General features: G+C 44.6%; 1 protein-coding gene across 2 annotated transcripts; it reads right to left on the bottom strand.

The window, feature by feature from the left end:
* Positions 1-1,049: 1,049 nt before the first annotated feature.
* On the bottom strand, positions 1,050-20,681 carry mfn2 (mitofusin 2). Of its 2 annotated transcripts, none has more exons than XM_030355707.1 (18): positions 20,349-20,681; positions 15,058-15,239; positions 13,819-13,954; positions 13,171-13,333; positions 12,536-12,660; positions 11,869-11,977; positions 11,499-11,606; positions 10,318-10,471; positions 9,998-10,065; positions 9,768-9,889; positions 9,445-9,571; positions 8,441-8,545; positions 6,373-6,475; positions 5,896-6,116; positions 5,240-5,395; positions 4,481-4,677; positions 3,913-4,047; positions 1,050-2,676 (listed from the first exon to the last, which is right to left on the bottom strand). In XM_030355707.1, exons 2-18 carry the CDS (start codon positions 15,233-15,235, stop codon positions 2,607-2,609), a joined length of 2,277 nt encoding a protein of 758 aa, XP_030211567.1. In that variant the 5' UTR covers positions 15,236-15,239; positions 20,349-20,681; the 3' UTR covers positions 1,050-2,606. The 2 variants fall into 2 exon arrangements, with proteins under 2 accessions (XP_030211567.1, XP_030211566.1); XM_030355706.1 differs by lacking the exon at positions 20,349-20,681 and adding an exon at positions 19,728-20,264.
* Positions 20,682-20,865: the final 184 nt, after the last annotated feature.

The following is a 20,865-nucleotide window of genomic DNA, read 5'->3' as shown; positions in this document are numbered from 1 at the left end:
AATTTAAGAACTTCAATAGGCCTACACGTTCTTCAGCTTTTTTCATGTATGGTTTTCTGGCCTATAATCGAAAGGGTAATGTATAGCCTAGAGCAGGGAAAGACTCGATCTGCCAGTGCGATAACGGTAGTGTGTAAACCAATGGGCGACGTCACTGATATTGAATCCATCCTTTTTAGTCTATGTCTGTGAATCTTCATACGAGCTAAAACAGTGAACACGGATAAAAAAACCTGGAATGAATAGGACCTTTAGGCTTCATTGTTATACTCTGTTATTTTAATTAAGCCTACCATGCTTCAGTCATTTTAAATGTCCCTCATTCATTCCACTAACAACGCAAGAATGTGTTAGGGTTACTTAATATAAATATAAATCATACCAATAGGCTACTAACATCTGACTAAAGCAAACATGTTTTTGGGATCTTCTCATCTCAGCGAGAGGCGAGAACCTTTCAAACAAGCAGCATCCCAATATCGCTGATTTTCGAACCAAGTCAGAATAATCGATAGACATTTATTATTTATTTTGTCAAGCCTTAATCTCCTTCATTCCCCTCCGAAACCCATCACATTGCGTGAAGTTGATTCCAGCTTCACGAAAAAACAAAGAGCAGAAAATGTTAAACGCAAATAGTAACGCGTTCATTATTTAAATGATTGTTGGTATAGTGTCGTCATCTAGTGGCTGTGTTGCCAACCTGCAGAACACTTCATTCATCACATGCAACAATATGTCATACAATAGACATTAAATTACCTTGACGGGGTGTGCCAATTAAATATCATGTATTTTATTTTCTCGTATTTGCGACTGGTGTTAAACATTGTTTGATTTACTTTAATTTACAGTTCTTTAATTGTGTTGATGATTTTGGTGGTGTTTTCACCAACATTGCGCGCACACACACACACACACACACACACACACACACACACACACACACACACACACACACACACACACACACACACACACACACACACACACACACACACACACACACACACACACACACACACACACACACAAAATATACAAAAACATTGTAGTTGCTCCAGCACATTTAATATTTCTTTTTGCACTGACACTTATATGAAGAACAAGCATGCTGGTCTAGACAACCAATCTAAAACCAGTTGTCTCTTCTTAGTTGCATTTCATCCGTTTTACATTTTGGAGAAAAAAAGAAAAGAAAAAAAACTAAACACCAACAAAACAAAAGCAGCAAAATGTATAAAGTGCAAGTCTTCACTCAGGAAAAGTCTAACATCAACGCTGCTAGGCACAAACCAAATCCTAAAGTTATGTGCACCTCCGAACCAAACCTTTCAAGGCGTTTTCCATACATCTTTTAAACAGGAAAAGTAGTATCAAATAAAGTGTTTCTATCACATGGTAGCAATCAAAGAAAGTCCCAGAGCCAATTTAGTTATTGGTGCGGTCAAAGGTACAATAGAACTGGCCCAAAACTTTCGATTAAAACATATTTTAAATATTAACACATCATATTGCGAGTGATCAAAAGCCTTCGATCGATTGTTTAAATATGTGGACACTTGAGCTCGGGATTCTGGGTGAACCAATACATCTCATTCTAAATCGCAAACTCTGACTCTTTAAAACTTTGGCTTGAGGGCTTCCGGAAGGACTACTTCTACCTAAACAGACCAAAGCATTGATAGGCCCACAGTCAGGCTCAAAGACAGCATCATATTGCCTGGCTTCCTCACATTCAGCCAAGGAGCACGAGTTCAACGTGAATCCGTCCCTAGATTTTCCCAAACGCCAGATAACACCATGGAGCTGACACAGGGCGTTGTGAATTTGTCACCAGTTTGAGCCAATCGGAAACAAGAATAACAACCCATTTTCCATCACCAACATTGGACTGTCCTTATGTCTTAGTGCAGAATTATTTTTAAGCAAGCACCTCATCTTGGGTACAAATGGTAAATGAGGTAAAAAGACAAATTGATAGTGGTTGCTAATCAAGTGCCAACATTTCAGACATTTATATGCTATATATTTACCTCCACAAACTTTCTCATTTGTACCTTGACTTTCCATACAGCCAGTACATGACCCCAACGAATAAATACGACATATGCATGTGTTGCTTTTAAAAAGCAGAGCAAACCAAAACATTTACCTGCATTTTCCCAACAAAAATAACTCTTATTAGTAACTGGCGGCACATAATGTGTGTACAAAATAATGCATTAAATCAAAATGTACAAAAACATAAATTAAACATTCTACAATTCAAGAAAACAAGTGAAAGACAGCAGGAGGTGGCAGTTCATTTCCGTCTGATTCGAGCACTAGGGATAGCTGGCTCTCTAAACCAAAAGGAAGCCGATCAGATTGCAAAATGGCATCACATTAGCCAATTCTTTCTAAACTCGAGTTTGAATTAAAAATGATGGCGTGAGGGAGAGGCGTGGTAGCGAGGTGAACAAGAACCAACACAATCTCTAGTGTAATGACAACGTTACAGAGGTCTTCCCACGATGCATTGCCGCTTCCTCCTCCTTTGGTCTGGTGCTGGAGTCTGTCTTGTTCCCAAGACGGCGGTGGAGGCGGCTGCGGTGTAGTGTGTTTTACCGGCCTTGGTGCAGGTACTGCTGTGTGAACATGTTCAGTTCACTGTCCAGCCAGCCAGCCTTGTTCCTGTCAGAGGGAAACAGCAGAGCCGGAGGTTAGCACCAAGCAGCTCACCAACGTGGTCGGACAAACGTTCTCACAGAATACTAACGACTACGGAATTATTACAATAAGCAGAACCACGAAAAACAACGGAGCAAACAACCTGACCTGCTTGCCTGCATCAACTGAGTAAGCTCTAAAGCCCAAAGGCCATCCCATTTTAACTCGAGTCCTACAGAATACCCAATGCTTATGTATTCATGATTTGATTGGAAAACAACTCGCTCTAATGCGACTAGTTCAACGTTCAATAGCACTTTGGTAATGTGATTGATGTCGCGTGAACTTTTCTTTCACAAAACGGACAGTGCATGTTGTGCGTTCCACCGAGCAGCGGAACATAATATTCTCTTTCTCAATCAAAATGATCAGTTCTTCTTACCTGTAGCTGTAGAGTAATTCACTAGATGCAACCATCTTGTCGATGTGTTTTGCTAACGATCATAATCAGAAAATTGCATCGCGCTCCATAGACCAGGAACAGTTTTAACTGCATGAATTTGTCCATTTCCTTTTTTTCGGGCCCACACACTGAGCAGAACCAAATGTTGTTCACAGCCTTCCTGGTGGTATGGTGTTGCCGTTTTGGACTCCCAGCTGAAAGGTGCTGGGTTCATTCCCTAAGTCCTACACCTAAAGCTGTGAACATTATTAGAAAGTTTTCCTATGGAGTTCAGCATTGAAGGCCAACCTAGAGTTAACGCGAGGGGTGCGTCCAATCGATTACAGCTTTGTTTGACACTTTAAAACTGCTTTCTTCCGTTCTAAACTCTCTACCCACTCTCTCATTACTAAATGTTTTATGGGTAAAAAGCTCAGAACTAAAGACCTCCTAGAAGATGTTCATTTCAGGGGGCCGTGGTTTATAGTTCCTTTTGCATCACATCGTCACAACCTAATGATCGCCGCCTTTTTGGAAGAATTGGAATGCTACATATTGTGATCGTTGTATATGAGGTCATAATTTTGTAATTAATCGGGAAATGATTGGTCATTACGGGAAGATATTGCTGTGTTTGAAACAGTGACAGCATTTATCATAAGACATGGCATTAGCCTAGTTTACAATATATTTACGTAATTTAAAAATAAACCAAACTCTCAGTCCTCTCAAAATGTCGGAGTAAGCCCGACAAAAAAATCCTATGATGCACTCTGATGTACAAAGCCCTAACAGGTCAGCGCCGTTGGGGATGTTACCGTAACAACTTGGCCTTGCTCTGCAGCGTGTCCAGCAGCTCTATCTTGTTGTTCATGTCGCTGATCTCCTCCTCCAGGTTCTGCCGCGTCACGTCCACCTGCTGGCACAGCCCGGCGAAGGACCCCGCCAGCTCCCTGCAGGACACACCGCCGTTAATCATCATCCGGAAAACAATGACCTCAAATCAATTCAGACCGTCATCCACCTTGTAGAACTCCTCACGACAGAAAATAGCTAAATCATCGGCATATACTGATTGGTCACAGCCTACACTAGGTGAGAACAAGAAGAATTCAAAGCAAGCGTTGAGGCTGTTTCTATCACGCGATGAGCACAAAACTGGAAGAATATGATTTAATGTGCAAGTCAAAATGCATTCATATATAGTCAACACAAAAAAAAATCATCATTACGGATGAGTCGGTAGTCCCTTCCGCCATCTTGGAAGGGTTTAGACCAAACACTGCGATTTCCACGGCATACTTTTTGGGCTTTTCCTGCACGTCCGAACCCGATTCTTCAAACATTGCAGTTCCTACGTCACCTAACGCCTTAAGACAAACTCACTGCTGCACTTGGTGGCTGCAGTTGGATCCGGTGTAGCTGACGATGAGCTGCAGCTTCTCGCTGGCGTACTCCACAAACTGCCTCTTGAAGGCCCGCTCTTTGGCCTTGGTGGTCCAGGTGAGACGCTCGTACACGTACATCAGGCCGTACATGCCCACCGACAGGGCGATCAGACGCCAGCCCACCGCCTTCCAGATCTGTGGGGGGGGGGGGGGGGGGGGGGGGGGGGGGGGGTAGCGGAGGAGGGGTGGGGGGGGTTAGGGTGAGGACAGACAAGAGGCCTGCAGAGGCTGCTTGGATGAGAGAGGCTGAGGGCAGCGGACACTCGCAGCCACGTCGTTATTTGGGAAACAATCCGATTGCGATTGTTTAGACCAATGTTGCGGTTTCCATTTAGTCCGGGAAGTTCCTTATGTTCTGTATTATTCACTGAACACAAGCAATAAATCATTCTATAGTCTGACCAACACAACATTGGAAGCAGTCAACATTTCCTTTAGGCCAGGTCTATGTGTGGAGATGAATATAACATCTTTATTTAATTATTGAGTTGAACGAGAAAAATAAATACGAATCTTACTGATCTTCAGTCAGTTACAAAAAAATAAAAATGATGAATTCAATTAATCGTTCAGCCCCAATAAACACACATGAATAGAAGCACAAGGAAGAATGGCGAATTCCAAGCACGAGACTCAAGTGATCCATTGGCATTGATAACTGAAGCTCAGTGTTTGAGTAATGATGGCTGCTGCTTACCACGCCCCCGACCACGATGATGCCCATGGAGGTACGGGAGGTGAGGGAGGCCAGGCCGGTCACCATGGAGACCATCAGCTCCTCCTGGGTCATGGAGCCCTGGGGGAAGGGAGGCATGCTGGTGCTGACGGGCGTCAGAGCCAGGGGGCGGGGCACCTGGCGGAGCGAGAGAGACGACATCACTATGACATCGCATACTTTAGCCAATCACAGGCCACTGTTAGAGGTCGGGAAGGGGGGGTTGTTTCTGTTGATGCCATGGCGTCAGCTGCCCTGCTTCCAGATTTTGAGTTAAAGTAGTTAAATTAACTAAATAATTATACAGGTCAAGAAAGGACTTGTTTATCAGAGAAAATCTGTAAATGTTCGTACGTAGACATATGTACGTAGGGGGCGTTCAGTTGGTTGCAATCTGCAACCTCACCACTTGACGGCACTGAATCCTTCACATGCACTATTAAGAACATTTTTCAAAACAATACAAAATTACATTTAAAATACAAAGTTAACGAAAGACAAATTTGAGCCGACACCAATACACAAAGGGAATCACAAAGACACAAAAAATAAATAAAAAATAAATAAAGAGCAAAACGGAGGTAAATAAAAACTGACGCGTATGTATAATCCAGGCTCCTGGGACCCGGGCCGCCTACCTGGTCGTTGTACCCCATGAGGGCGCGCCGCGTGTTCTTGGGCCCCAGGAAGCGGTTGACCAGCATGGTCCAGCCTATGGAGAAGTGGAAGCCGATGTCCTCCTGGAAGTCGCTGCAGAGCTTGTCGCAGGCCAGGTCGTAGCTGAGGCTGAAGCACTGGCGGGGGACCAGCTTATCCACCTGCTCCCTGACCGGGGCTGGCAGCAGGGGCTTCAGACCCTCTGGGGAGGGGGGGGGGGGGACGGACAAGGGGGGTTGGTTATCCTCTTTGGAAGGTAATGGACAGATGGGGAAAAAGTAACATTTTCATTTCGAATTCTATAAAGCAACAAATATTGCTCTGAAAAAGATAATTAGGATAGAAATGATGAAGAATGGATTAATTATTTAATCACAGATGTTGACAATAGCCTCCTCGCTGCCGCTAATAAAAAGTGTACTGGTGAGTGTTTGCTGATTACATGGAGCAGTCCGTACCGTTCATCTCAGTCTGGGTGTTCTGCAGGGCGTTGGTAATGCCTGCGGAGCATCTCTCTGACATGTTCCTCCCCAGACCCTCCTCGATGTGTCTGTGGAGCTCCTGCAACACAGCACCACTACATCAGACACCACACATCAAACCACCGGACTCACTGAGCATAGGGTAGAGCCTTTGAAGATTAATTAAATCACAGTCTTTTCATGACCTAGTTGGATCAAAATCAAAATGGTGTTATTCATCCCTTCCAAAATGTGATTATTATCCGAAACAGCAAATCACCTAGCCAATCAGAAACATTGATGCAACGAGTCAAACAGAAACCGCGACCCACCTATCCAATCGGAAACAGAGAGCAATAAGCCTGTGTTTGGTTGGATCCTCACAGTGTGATTCCAGTGCTATGCTCCTCTTTAACAGAGAGCCAGGTCTTACATAACCCGTCACCAACAGGGTTCAGGGTCGGAGTGCTAGGCCTTGGATGAAGCCCAGGGGGACTTGGCTGGCGGCTGGATGGTGGATCTGTGATCTGTGTCTGCACAAGGCAGATTTAAGCTGCTGTGGTTTTAGCACAGAGAACCATGAATTTTCAAAATTCCTGATTTAACTGGTTTGAAAAGGAATGCGCCCTCTTCACCAATGGCCATCTTGGTTCTAAACCAAGAGGCAGGCATGACTTCCTGGCTGTGAAGCCCTTGCGGAAGAGACTAACATCTAGGTCCTGTAACGGCCTATAGGTTGTTCGCTCTAGCTGGATGCAGAAAGACACGACTGCAAACAAGGTCAATGGGAAAAAATATTGTTTAATTTTCGTAATACCAAAGACAATAAATGTTTCCCTCTTTCTGTTCAGATCTTAGTCTAGTCCATCTCTGAATTATCTGGGAAAATCCCTGTAACCTATTGCCCAGCAAAGGCTTCCTTTTGCCCAGCAAAATTCCTAATCATTTGGCTTCCTTTAAAGGGTACATCTGCTCTCTTTGAATAATGATGCAGCTTTCATGCAACGGTGTGAAACCGTCTTAAATCACTGTAACAAAATGATCTGGTCTTTACTCGAGAATGCATCCATTAAATCCAAATCCATCTACATATCAAATCAAAATCAAATCAAATTTATTGTCATTTTGTTGATTGAACAACAAAACGAGAAGGCGTTTCTCACAGATCAAGATCAAACATACATTTCAAACAAACAAACGTCCCTTCACACAAACGTCCCTTCACACAAACGTCACGTCACACAAATATTGTATGCCCCTTTAGAAGCCTTATCAGTCCTTGGTTCCAATGCGTCATGAATAAATTGCCATGAAAGAATAAAAACAGTCATTGTTTCTAATGATTGTTTACAACGTCATTACACTGAGGTACAATGTTAGCAGTGTCTGGGGTGTTTTAGCAGACTGTCTCAGGGCGGTGGTATAAGGACTATGAGGCCTCAGAGTTGAGTCATCGCCTAGACATCTAAAGAGATAAGTGGAGAAGTTTGAGACAGCTGGGTGTGTGAGCTTCATGTACCCACAGGCTGAGGTCAACACAGTTGTGTTCATTCTTCCATACTGGGTACGGCCAACAAACTAGTTCCTAATAGGCGAAACAGCCTTTTCCCTTATACGCCTGTCAAGAGAATTAGGGCTGCAGCCTATTCATTATGTGGTCAATGACATTTCCTAAATAATGCCTATCTCGTGCATATATATATATACACACACACACACACACAGACGTGTAGCACCTCGAAATACCCCTTTAAAAGTATTTTGGTTTGTTTACACAAAAAAAACAATTAAATTTGTTTTCTGTTTAGTAATGCATTGAAGAATATAGATTTATAACAATTTAGTAATTCCGTCATCACACCAGTAGATGGCTACATGAGTAGCAGATTGTTGTCAAAAGAAGTTTCAGGTTGTAGTTGGAGCTGTTTTGTGATGAAGTCTTGTGATGAAGTCTTGCTGGTGAAGTAATTAAACTGAACTGAAATACACTACTAGTCCCATCGTCGCGCCCGCGTGTGTGTGCGCATGTGTGCGTGTGTATAAGCGTGTGTGTGTGTGTCCTTACGTTCTTGTAGACCTTCAGCACCACGGGGGAGGGGTGGAAGTCCATGTGGAAGTCGTCCACCAGAACATACAGCCTCCGGATCTCCTCTGCCATGGCGTTGGACACCTAGCCCCGTCGAGACACAGATACAGGGCCCCGGTGTGAGACATTACCCTGGTGCCACTGGGTACAGGGCCCAGTAGCACCAGGGCCTGGTGCTACTGGGTATTGTGAGACTCAACCCTGGTGCCACTGGGTGCAGGGCCCTGGCGTGAGACTCAACCCTGGTGCCACTGGGTGCAGGGCCCTGGCGTGAGACTCAACCCTGGTGCCACTGGGTGCAGGGCCCTGGCGTGAGACACAGCCCTGGTGCCACTGGGTGCAGGGCCCCGGTTTGAGACACAGCCCTGGTGCCACTGGGTACAGAGCCCCGGTGTGAGACACAGCCCTGGTGCCACTCGGTACAGGGCCCCGGTGTGAGACACAGCCCTGGTGCCACTGGGTGCAGGGCCCCGGTGTGAGACACAGCCCTGGTGCCACTGGGTGCAGGGTGTGCCACAGTCGTGCCCCTGCCTGCGAATCTCAGATAAGCTAAATCAGTCTAATCATCTAACAAGTCTCAGAACTCATTTGTATGCAAAAGCTTTCTACAGTATTTGTATTATTTTAACACATTACTTTCTGCCTTTTGCTCTATTTTATGGTGTTTATTTTTTTTTCTTTATTTTTTTTTTCTGCTCTGTGAAGCACTTTGTATTCCTGTTTCGAAAAGTGCTCTACAAATAAAGTTTATTATTATTATTAGCCTGGCAGATACTGGTGGAAGGTTGAGTTTGTTACTGGTTGAAGTGTATCCATCTAGCTGTCCCATTGTTGAACACAGTTTAACGCATTATTCTGTATGTGGTTTGCTCGTTGACGGGCTGTATTGTGTACTGTGTGGCGAATGTACTACAGACACCTTGAACAAACAGTTTTACTCAAAAAGGTTTTCGGGGTGTATAAAGCATGGGTGTCATGCTCACCTGTCTCTCCACCTCCTCTGTGATCTTCTTGATCTTGGCCTTACAGTCCATGCTCAGCAGGTCCAGCTGTTTGTCTATGAACTCCATGCGGTCCTGCCGGTCCTCCCGGGTCTCCATGCAGTGGATCCTGAAACACGTTACATTCATTCATTTTAATCCAACCTTTGAGAAAGTCCTATTGAGATTCTGTCCATCCTTTACCAGCATCCTCCTGTATATCTTAAGGAGCATATCTATTCACGTACATTATATAATTATTATACATGCTAAAGTCATGAGACCCGACACTGTCGTCGCCATGGCAACAGCGTGGCGTGCGCTACCTCTGCTCCTGTGTGGCCACGTGCACAGAGTCCATGATGAGCCGCAGGGCCTCGGAGATCTGCTTTGCCCGCACGGTGTGCTGCTCGAACTTGGTCTTCACCGCCGACTGGGAGATGCACTCCTGTGTAACGCACAAACACACACGCACACACACAATTTATCTGTAAATCCTGTAAGCTACTGAAGGAACACAGGAGAAGGATAACCTCAGGATGTGTCAAGGCCTCACCTCAAAGCGTCTCTCAAAGTTCTGGAACTCAAACATGCGGGCCTGGAACCCCTCGGCTAGGGCGCCACCTGAGAACACGAAGGACACCTGTTGACCGGCCGTGTCTGTTACCTGCATCCACGTATTATACATGCACGTTCAAGGGGGCGTCGCCAAACAATATGTCTATATGCCCCAGTGCAGCCACCACCGGGGATGCAGCACAGCCCCAATTTAGCATTTATATTATTTTGGAACATGCAAGAAGCGGTTGCTTTTGTTATCAGGCGATGTTGAACCCCCGCCCCCCCTGCGCTGATGGGAAGGCGGCCTAGTCTGACCTGCTTCGGGCATGCCCTGGGCCTTCTGGATGCGGGCCTGCAGGACCTCCTTGGCGGACACGAAGAAGATGCGGTCGCTGGCCTGGGCGCGGTCCACCACACCCAGCTCGTCCACCAGGAAGCTGCTGCAGCGGTCCATGTGCTGCCGCCGCACCTGGAGGGCGCAAGGGTCGGAGGTCATCAGGTCAACCGGCACCTTCTCACTGTAGCCCACGGTGGGGATATACATATAGTGATGACAATAGCTCATTTGTTTTGTGTTTTGTGTTTTCTGTCTCGGGCTTTAGACAAAAACATAAATGTCGTCTTTCTGCCACTGATACACAATATTATTAGCTGGGAATACCATCCATGATTATATCATACTGTGTAAACACTTTGTTTACCCGTTAAAAAACACCTAAAAAAAATCGAAATGGTACGGTGTTGATGCATTTAAACATGTGCAAGCTAGAATAAATGGTTCAGTTTATAAGTATACTCAGCAGAACACAATAAATGCTTGAACATGACAAGATACATAAAACACCTTGACTGATACTATTTCAAGTTCAACAGCCCAGAAATCCCCAAATTCATGGCACTTCCTCTGCCCGTCAAAGTGTTCTGCTGATCCGATCATTAGTCGATCCTATTAACACTGCTGTCTACCCACACACCTTATCCCATTGGTTCTAAGCCTGGCTTGTCGCAGCAGGTAAGGGGGCGGCAGTCAAACTAAGTGCATTCATTTTAACGAGGTAAAAAAACCTTATGAATCAATAACAACAAATAAGAGTGATCATGGGTGTCAACGAGGTGTGACCCAACACGCTCTGACGCGTTACAGATTCCAGATTGACAAGTTGTGAGAAAGGGAAAGGTGTATGTGGGAAAGTGACTCGTTCATCAACCGAAGCACTGAGGTAGCCATGCAGTCCAGCATGAAAAGCGACAGCAGGGGACAAGGCTTACTAAACAATAGTTGACACCTGAACTGAAGCCAGACAGGTTTATCTTGATCTCTAAAGTACCCAGGCTTCAACGTGATCAGAGCGGCCCTGATGGGACAGGTGCTTCACGTGGCTACTTTTTACAAAAGTAATCACGTGATTTTACAATCACATTAATAAATGAAACCAGCTTTTGGGTCATTGGTTAGTCTGGTCCTGAACTAGACGTGGATGGCCGTGGTAACCCACCTCCTCCATGTACTCGGGCTCTGAGGCGGAGGCATCCCAGCGGTTGTTGAGGATGAAGATGTTGGGGCTGGACAGACGCTCGTTCACCTTGTGGAAGAAGAACTTCTCCTACAGAAGGACACACACACAGGGCGGTATAGGTTGTAGACAGGTCTGTATGCAACCAGATGCTGAGTGTAATAGGTGGGAGGGAGGGTATAAACAGAGGTTGAAGAGGGCCATATTAATTATCATAATTATAATAATATAAACAATATTAATTACAATAATTATTTTATATATATATATATATATATGATTTTTTTTCCTTATACTAGGTTTTGGTGATGGTGATATGTTTCACTATTAAGGAGTCACTGTTTTGGCTCACCGTTTGCATGAGGGTAGACTCCGAGTTGGCCACCAGTACGAAGACGTCGGCGTCCAGACAGAACTTATCAATCCAGCTGTCGAGCTCTGTGGTCACGTCAATGCCTGGGCTGTAAACAGAGAGGAGACCAAAGAGGGTAGCATTAGCTAGAGATAGAGCTACAGGAGTGAAGCCTACAGGAGACCAGGGAGGTTAGCACTAGCTACAGCTATAGCTACATTAAGGAAGCATGAAGGACACCTTGGTGGTTAGCACTAGCTACTACTAAAGCTATTGAAAGGAAGCATACAAGGGTTTGGATAACCGAATTATCATTCATTTGTTTTGGATATTCAAACATTATTTGAAATTGCAGTAGTACTTTGGCAGCTGCCGTCCTGTGGGGGGATAGGCACGCCCCCCCGGCCACTAACCCTCCCGGTCATCAGGGGCTGTTAATCGCTTTAGAAGGGTTTCAATATGAACGTATTTCACAATGTTCAAACAAGTCCAAAAGACACCCAACAGTTCCATCTACTAATAATAAGGGGTTGGTTATTTAGTAAACATGAATAGAACAGGCAGACATTTTTTTCTTTTGATGGCGAGCTGTCCCCCACAGCGCCTTGGTGATTAATCCCCGGGTAAATAGCACCAGTCCTGCCGTGACATGCGAGTGCGTCCTCACCTGTCCACCAGGACCAGGTCGTCCCTCAGCAGAGCACACTTGGCCTTGGGCCACATGACACACACCAGGCTGCCTGCGTCCAGGAGCTCGTCCTGGTGCAGAGCGTGAGCCAGCTGGTTCACCGTCTGGAAGGCAAGGAAGAGGCATGCAGAGATCTAGACATACAGACACGGAACGGATACTAAAGGTACTAGGAGGTTCTACGACATCTATGCGTGTCGCAAACCACGCAATCAAACCCCAAACGGCTCAGTAAGTGACATATTTTCAATGGCCGTTTGTCCACAGAGGGTACAGCACAGCAACCGCAACAGACTCGCTCTTCAACTCTCTTGTGTGCAGTGGTGTAGTGTCATTTTCGCCATAGGTGAAAATGACACTACACTACACTCAGAGAGAGGCCCAATCCCATTTCTACCCCTTACCCTTCCCCCTCCCCCTTGTTTTGTAGGGGTTAGGGGGAGAAATTGGATTGGGCCAGAGAATCAAAAATGGAGATCTTATAGATTGTTATCTTAACATTTACTAAAAACTCCCCTCAAAACTCAAGTCACCTCAACCCCAAAACTCAAGGCGTAGCTCAACGTTGTTCCCGTTCCGTGTTGCGTGTGCCTCCTACCCCCCGGGTGTCTCACCTTGATGCTCTTCCTCTCCTCGGAGCCCTCTGTGAGCAGGAACGACTCGTTGCCGTCCGTGCCCTCAACCCTCAGGAAGCAGTTGGTGGTGTGACCGATCCCAGAGGGGAGCACCTTGTCACACAGCATGGCGTTGATCACCGAGCTCTTACCGTTGCTCGTCCTAGGGGGGGGGGGGCAGCAGACAGTGGTGGGGTTAGGTCGACGCGTATCTGGAACCAACCTTCACACCACTGGAGGTCTCCCTCAACACTTCCTACTTTGAAATATCAGAATGTAATCGGTTTTTGAAAGTATTTATTTAACCCGTGTATAATCAGTAAGAGGACAGTTCCTGTTCCTCGTGTCCTAAAATACAACAAAACAACATACTACAGATTCATTTTACCTTCAAATGCTTCTGATACTACATTTTCTGATAATTCTCTCATTAATTGCTGTATTTCATTGATTCCCTTCAGAAGGTGATTCCTGCCTATGTACAGCACTCTGAATGGACTTTGTGTTGGTAAGGTGCAGTACAAATAAAGTTGCCTTAAGCCATCACGTGTAGTGCGTTTGATAGGGAACATAAAGGGTAAAGTCTGCAAATCCAGCACGTGCTAGATGTGGTTAGTAGGAACCGAGCGCCAACAATCGGGGACGTACCTGCCGAAGAAGACCACCTTCATGTGCCTGCGGGCCAGCACCTCCCCGATCCCTGCGACCTTGGCCAGGTAACCCCGTACCTCCTGCACCTGCTCCTCCGTGGTGACCGGGTCCAGCTCATCGCTCTTATACGTTTCTGAGGAACCAACGAAAAACACACAAATTAATAAAACATTGATTCATAGCTACAATTAACTGACATGGCCTCCCATTGGTGGCAGTGCTTTCTGAAGTGACTTAGAGCGATCACATGACTTGAAAAGACCGGGAAGATGACATTGAGACGACATGAACGCAACATGAACGCAACATGAACTTAGCTTGACCGTAACATAACCCTGACATGAACGAGATGGGGCACTTGCCACGACAGTTGTGTCGTTAAACTCCAATAGAAATCAACTGTTGAATCTCGGGGCCAACGTCAATCTGCAAACTACCATGCAACCTGAAGCGAACAGTGCTACTGGTTACTGATAAAGGTAGAGGAGCAACGTCACCAATGGTCTCGGTAACCAGGAGCCACATGTTGGTCACGTCTGCATAACCTAACCCACACACTGCTGGGGCCGAACACATGACTTGCATTTTAGCCAAAGGTAATGCAGACAAACAGGCGTGTGCATGCAGAGCGTGCACTTTCACCTCGAAAAGGAATGTGTCAAACTGTTTCAAAACCGTTCATCATTATTCCTTATTTTGGAATTTTGCAACCAAGTACTTTATCATACGTTATCTTTACTTACACACAGGTTACAGAAGGTAGCGTAATAACTTGCTGGAATGTGAGTCATTAGTGGACAACTGGTACACTAACATACCAACATTCTATTGGTATGTTAGCTTTATAGCAGAGCATCAGTGCCTTCAGCTGTAATTTAAGTCAGAGTGGATGGGCAAGTAACACATAACGATAGGATAAGGTTGCAATGAGTTCAACACACTTGTTTTACCTACATGAACATTGCAGTAATGTTAGGACTGACGCAATCTATAAAGTTGGGAAATGTCTACAGAGCACAAACAATGGCGATGATGGATTAGATAAGCGAGATATCAAGAGAGTGAGCGAGACAAACAGAGACAGAGATAGACAGACAGAGACAGAGAGCAACAGACAGAGACAGAGAGCAAAAGACAGACAGAGAGAGAGGGAGACAGAGAGAGAAAGAGAAACCGAAGAAATAGAGAGGGGGCGAAAGGGGGAAACAGAAACAGAAACAGTGAAGTGTGAGGTACCTTCCAAGAAGGAGGAGCTCTCCTTGATGTAGGCTCCCAGCTGCTCGAAGATGCCATTGATCTTCTTCTTGGCCGTGACAAAGTGCTTGAGCGGGGATGCGTTCACCTCAGCCATCAGTCGCTTGTCCTTCTTACCGTGGATGGAGTTGGAGTTGGGCCTCGGGAACACCAGAGACATGACACTGCAGGTGGAGACAGAGCGAGAGAGACAGAGACAGAGAGAGAGAGACTAAAATAAACATCAACATAGCAGCCTTGTCCCTCCAACTGAATACTGAACACAATATGAGTGAGTGGAAGGGGATGTAGGAACTAGTTTTCTGAGGAACACAGAATGAAGGCATACTGGCCATACTGGAAACCTGCCTGAAATTAGCATAAGATATGAGTGAGAGAATACGACCAGGATGACTCAGAACCCAATTGAGTCAGTCATTAAAGGAAAAGCTTTTAAAGTGAAAAATATAGTCTGAAGTGAGCCAACATTAGCACAGTGGAATGGTCTTGAATCCACATTTTGATTCAAAAAAATAAAAAGGTCATTACAAAATGAAAATGGAGGTATATGACGACGAGATGTTGAAAGACAGTAGCCGCGTTTACATGGCAGATCTATGCCGCATAGATTTCTATGCGGCATAGATCTGTTCCTTAAATGTGTTCCGAATGTACTGTATACATGGCAGTAACAAAAGTGTCCGTTATGTCTCTCGCGCACACCTGACACATCTCTGGACCGGCGGCGACATAATGGATGTCTTATCACTATCGGGGATTTTAAATTTGATTTTAATGAAAGCACAGCAGGAGAGAGCTTTTCTCTGCCTTTTCCTTCAATTAAGAAGGAGGACGACAGCGCAGCAACGTCAATTTCTCGTCAGATCTTTATATTTACCCTAAGCTCCGCCGCAAACAAGAGGAATTTGGATGCGAGTCCGCAGCCAAGACTGGTGGGAGAGAGTGGTCTTACGGGAATTTAGTGACCAGGAATCCTCGAAGGTCCAATTGCGAACTACTGCAGCTGCCATCTCTCTAAGTTAAGAAGTATTTTATAACGTTCAGCCCGCAAAAGTACTAGTAGTAGCCTACTCATTTACAGTTATCTCGGACGAGCGCGGACACTACGATACGCGAGTGTCCGCGTATCGGACTACTTTTACGGAGTGATAACAAAGACGTGAATCAGGCAATAAATCCACTTTCCTTGACAGCGGTGAAGTTCGGTGTGCCTAAAAGTACCGACGGAGCTCAGTGGACCAATTGCGAACTACTGCGGCGGCACTAAGTTAAACCCCAATCTATGCGGAATAAGTGTATACATGGCGATTTAAAACGGACTACACCACCTCTTCTATTCGGCATAGAATCTATGCCGAACAGATAATTGTATTCCGAATGAGGCGTATACATGACCATTTTCTATGCCGCATAGAAATCTATGCGGCATAGATGTGTCCATGTAAACGCGGCTAGTGTTGATGACATCATCCCAGAGTGGGGGGCAGTTATACCAAATCCAGAGGTTCCAATTCCAAGGTACATTCTAGGGCCCGACCGATTTATCGGCCTGCCGATTTAATCGGCCGATTATAGCCTTTTTGAAAATAATCGGCATCGGCCAAAAAGACGCCGATTACAACCGATTTTTTTTTTTTTTTTAAATGTTATTGCGCTTAGTATCCTGCAGATTGCGCTCCTACTCGCCTTGCTAACTAACAACTTTAGCTGGAGTAAAAAAGAGGAGATTGAATTTTACCGTACAACATGAAAGCACGCTCGCTCAGGCAGCTGCGCGCTCACCTCACCAATGTACACAAGACGCGTTGTTTGAGCATGTTTCGCCTGTTTTTCTTTAGGTCCCAGGCCATGTTAATTTGTTATACTGTAGACTCTAACGGTGAGACCATACTGCTCAGCACGCACGTTAGGGATGGGCATTTGAAGAAATTTCCTTGATCGAGCATCGCTAGAGTTATCGATCAATTATCGATTAATCATTAACTTTTTTCTATAGGCTATATTGAAATTCCCGACAATACAAAATGCAGCATGTTTTTATCAATGAAATCTTTATTCCAACAATAATGTATGGGCCAACATTAATACAATACAGTTAACTTGGACTAACTTAAAATAATAAATACAGGCATTATAGGCCTATGAGGCGCTCGTAAAGTCCGAACAATGCGCCTACAGGGGCTCTTAAAGGTTTGGAAACGATTCAACAAGACTAAATCTGTAGCCTATTCCAATTACAATAAGTAGCCAACTTATCGGATAACAATATTCAAACAAAGGCAGTAGGCTAAAAGTGGGCATTAAACTGTATAACTGTTTTGAAAAAAAGGCAGACATATAATGCCTATAGGCTGCAGCCGGCGCGCGGAAAAGGCTCGCAACAAAAAGATGAGCCACCCATTTACAAACAATTGCATGAACTAGTCTATCTAAAAGAAATACCTTATTGAACACATATAAGGCTGAACTTGTTGCTAAAATATCACAGTTTTGGCAAAATGTAACGACTCCAAGAGGCACCAAGCCGAAAGAAAAGCGGAGCGAGAGACAACACGTTAAGAAAAAATAGAGCGACTCACATACGGTGGTGACTGTCCCTACTGTCCATAGCATACAGTAACTCCAGCCTACATATTTTTGTTTAGGAATATAAGCATGCTCGGGGGTCAGACGCGAACGCAGCCTTGTAACTGTCAGTCCAGCAGCAGAAAACACCCGCTCTGACGGGACCGAAGTTGCGGGGATGCAGAGGTATTGTCGCGCTAACTTTGACAGCCTGGGGAACCTTCTTCCATTCACTTTCCACCAGTCGGCAGGGTTATATTCAATTAAATACTTCAAGACTCACAGTATGCAACACAACGTCCTTTTGATCGATAACAATATAAATTGATCGACGCATTTCTTAACGATCAATTATCGAGCATCGATTAATTATGCCCATCCCTAACGCACGTGTTAGTCACTGCTCACGAGCGCAGCACATTGGGAGTTATTTATTTATTTTACATTTTACATTACACTCATTTTTTATTGTAAATGTATTCTAAAACACTCAAAGGTTCTGCATTCAATTCACATATTCGTCAAAAGTGTTTGAAGCATATTTAAGGTATCAAAAACTACGTTTTATATGCTTTTTTTTTTTTTTAATCGGCCGATTAAATCGTAATCGTAATTAATCGTATTTTTTTTTCTCTGAAAATAATCGGCATCGGCACTCAAAAATCAATATCGGTCGGGCCCTAGTACATTCTACTGTTCGTCAACTAGTACCTTTCGCCCTATGAATCAACCTGATAGGGCGAGTAGCGCCCTATCAGGTTAGGAATGTGTCTGCTTGAAAAGCAAGGTGGCAGGACCAGCAGCAGCAGTCATGAGTGGAGGTGGACAATGCATCACAAGCCCCCCAGGGATGATTCTGGATCCCCGGTTCAAACAAACAGCCTGCCAGAGAGAGCCTGCATGCGTACAAGGAGAGTGTGTCTTTGTTAAAGCCCCAGGAAAGAGAGAGAGGTGGTGGGCTCTTGCTCTTGTTGGCCAGCAAACTAGGCACATCTGTGTCGTGTCACAGTATCGGGAAAACCTTCAAAGAGTCGTGTGGGCTTTATTTTATATTGTGTACCGTTTTAAGTTTTAGAGCTGCCTATGGTTGTTGTAAGGTTAGAAGAACTGTGACTGGACAATTAGTTAACATCTAAAATAATTTGGCTCATAATTCCGCTCCATAAAACAACATAAATTGAATTAACTGCAATATAATTAGTCAGTTTAAGTTTCAAAGTTGAGTATTCATAACTGCTCATGCTATATACGAGGTCAGGCTAGGGTGAGAAGAAAAACAGTGACCTGAAGATAAGTGCACAGTGTGTCAACCCGGGCTGAAATGTCACCCACTGGTCCTCAGCCATGTTTCACTGTAGACAGGCCAGAGACCCACGGTCGTACGTGCAGTACTACCTCAAAGCCCTGCCAAATGACTAGCATACCGGGATCTCTGTCGGCCCATGGCTGTGTGACAAAGTGTCCGGTGTCCATCTCTAACATTTAGTCATCACGAAACCATGAAGGTATAAAGCTCTGGATCTAAAATGTGTTTTTCTATCATCAGAACCACCAAGAGACGGCTGCTTATACAACCTCAGGTTACACTAAACAGTCAGTTGTCCCACTCACTGTTCACTGGCAGTTTCTAGTTAGTTGTATGCATGTAGTAGCACCACTGAAACGTATGCCATATACAATACAAAGGGAAAAGAATAATGAAGTAATAAATAAAAATATCCAGTCTTCATGATCTCATAGCTATGACATAACATGTCAAAAGTAATGTCAATGAAGCAGTGCAATTCCTATAATAAAATACTTTATTGGCTGAAGAATATTGCCAAAGAGATCATTTTAAAAGGTAAGCAAGGATAAGATCTTATACAAGGTCAATCAACTTTTACTAACAAATCTGTGTATGTATTGTCAGATATGAAGAACAAATGCAGGTTGAAATTATGTGACTGACGACGCAAGTTTAAAATAATCTTTCTGAGGTGTACAGTACACAGGTACATTAGTCATCCGCAACATATCCATTCAGTCAGCATATATAATCAAACAACGAATGCTACGAAGGTTATGATCTTTGTATCAAAGCTTACCTTTTCTATTTACGGTCAGCCCTTACACAGAAAAGAGGTGTGATCGGTAGGTAGGACAGAGTGTGGCCGGGATGTCTAACACAATGCAGACATTGCGTGTAGCCCCTCGTTCGCACTATGACCTTTCACACAATTCTAAGTTCATCCAGTTTGTAGCTTGACACCGGACTGAAGTCCTTCTTAAATCAAACCACAGTAGAACTTCAGATAGTCCACATTCAAAAGAGAACACAAGTGAAGAACTGAAATAAGAACAACCGAAACGTCAACTAAATAAAATCCGCTGGAGATCAACATAAACCGGTATGAAGGGCATGCCTAGTACTGTCAGAAAGTAACTGAACTGCGTTCTCCCAAAAGCGATTACAGATATCCTTTTGTCACGGGCTAGTTCACGGTTCATCTACGACGTGAGAGAAAAAACGGGATTCGCGGTTGTTATGTAAGCGAGTAGACAAAGTAGTGTCCAGCAGAAGGGGCATGACAGGCAGGCACTAACGTTAAGCCCCACAGCGAGCTAACGGCTAAGCTAACCGGCTAGCCGCCCACCCCTAAGCTACTTCCTGTTATCCTGATCGTGACTAGCTCATCCTTCACCAGTCATTTAAGACCTAGGCTTACCGTGGATGGACGAACTGGTTCACACACAGCGTGCTCGCATGATGGTCCTTCAAACTCTGTCCTTGGTGGGACGTTATGGGTTCAGTTCACTGGTTTCACAACACGTATGTTACATATCACAGTTGGAGCGGGCATTCGCAAGATTGCTCACAACACGCTGGCATACGTTGACGTAACGTTTAAGTCTACGACAGTTCCTCGATACGCAAGTAAATAAATATATTATGTGAATGACAATAGCTAATTAATTTAGGAAGTCGCGGTATTATGTCTTCTGCACAGACTTTGGTCTTCTGCCTGGCTGGCGCTGCGTCTTCTTCGTGCAGGAGACTCACTGACAGGTCTAGAGCTGTGTATGTCTGCCACCTATTGGACAGTTAGTGTAGCGACATTATTTTTATTATCAGGTCAAACCTGCTCAGTGTGGGGGACCTGAGACCAAATGCAACAATGCCATTGTTTATTATGCAACATAATATTGAATCAAATAATAATACAGTAGTTCATATCAAAGTCT

This window comes from Gadus morhua, chromosome 1 (genome assembly GCF_902167405.1).
Source record: "Gadus morhua chromosome 1, gadMor3.0, whole genome shotgun sequence".
Classification (NCBI taxonomy): domain Eukaryota; kingdom Metazoa; phylum Chordata; class Actinopteri; order Gadiformes; family Gadidae; genus Gadus; species Gadus morhua.
The sequence above is the reverse complement of the archived record's forward strand: the minus strand, read 5'-3'. Positions and strand labels throughout refer to the sequence as shown.

Bases quoted from the DNA above. Each gene is read 5' to 3' on its own strand.
- mfn2 (XM_030355707.1), bottom strand. From the start codon at position 15,235: ATGTCTCTGGTGTTCCCGAGGCCCAACTCCAACTCCATCCACGGTAAG. The intron at 13,334-13,818 runs GTACGTCCCCGA...CCCCCCCCCTAG, and splicing joins AAGGTGGTCTTCTTCGGCAG to GACGAGCAACGGTAAGAGCT. The intron at 12,661-13,170 runs GTGAGACACCCG...CTTGCCTTCCAG, and splicing joins AGGAGAGGAAGAGCATCAAG to ACGGTGAACCAGCTGGCTCA.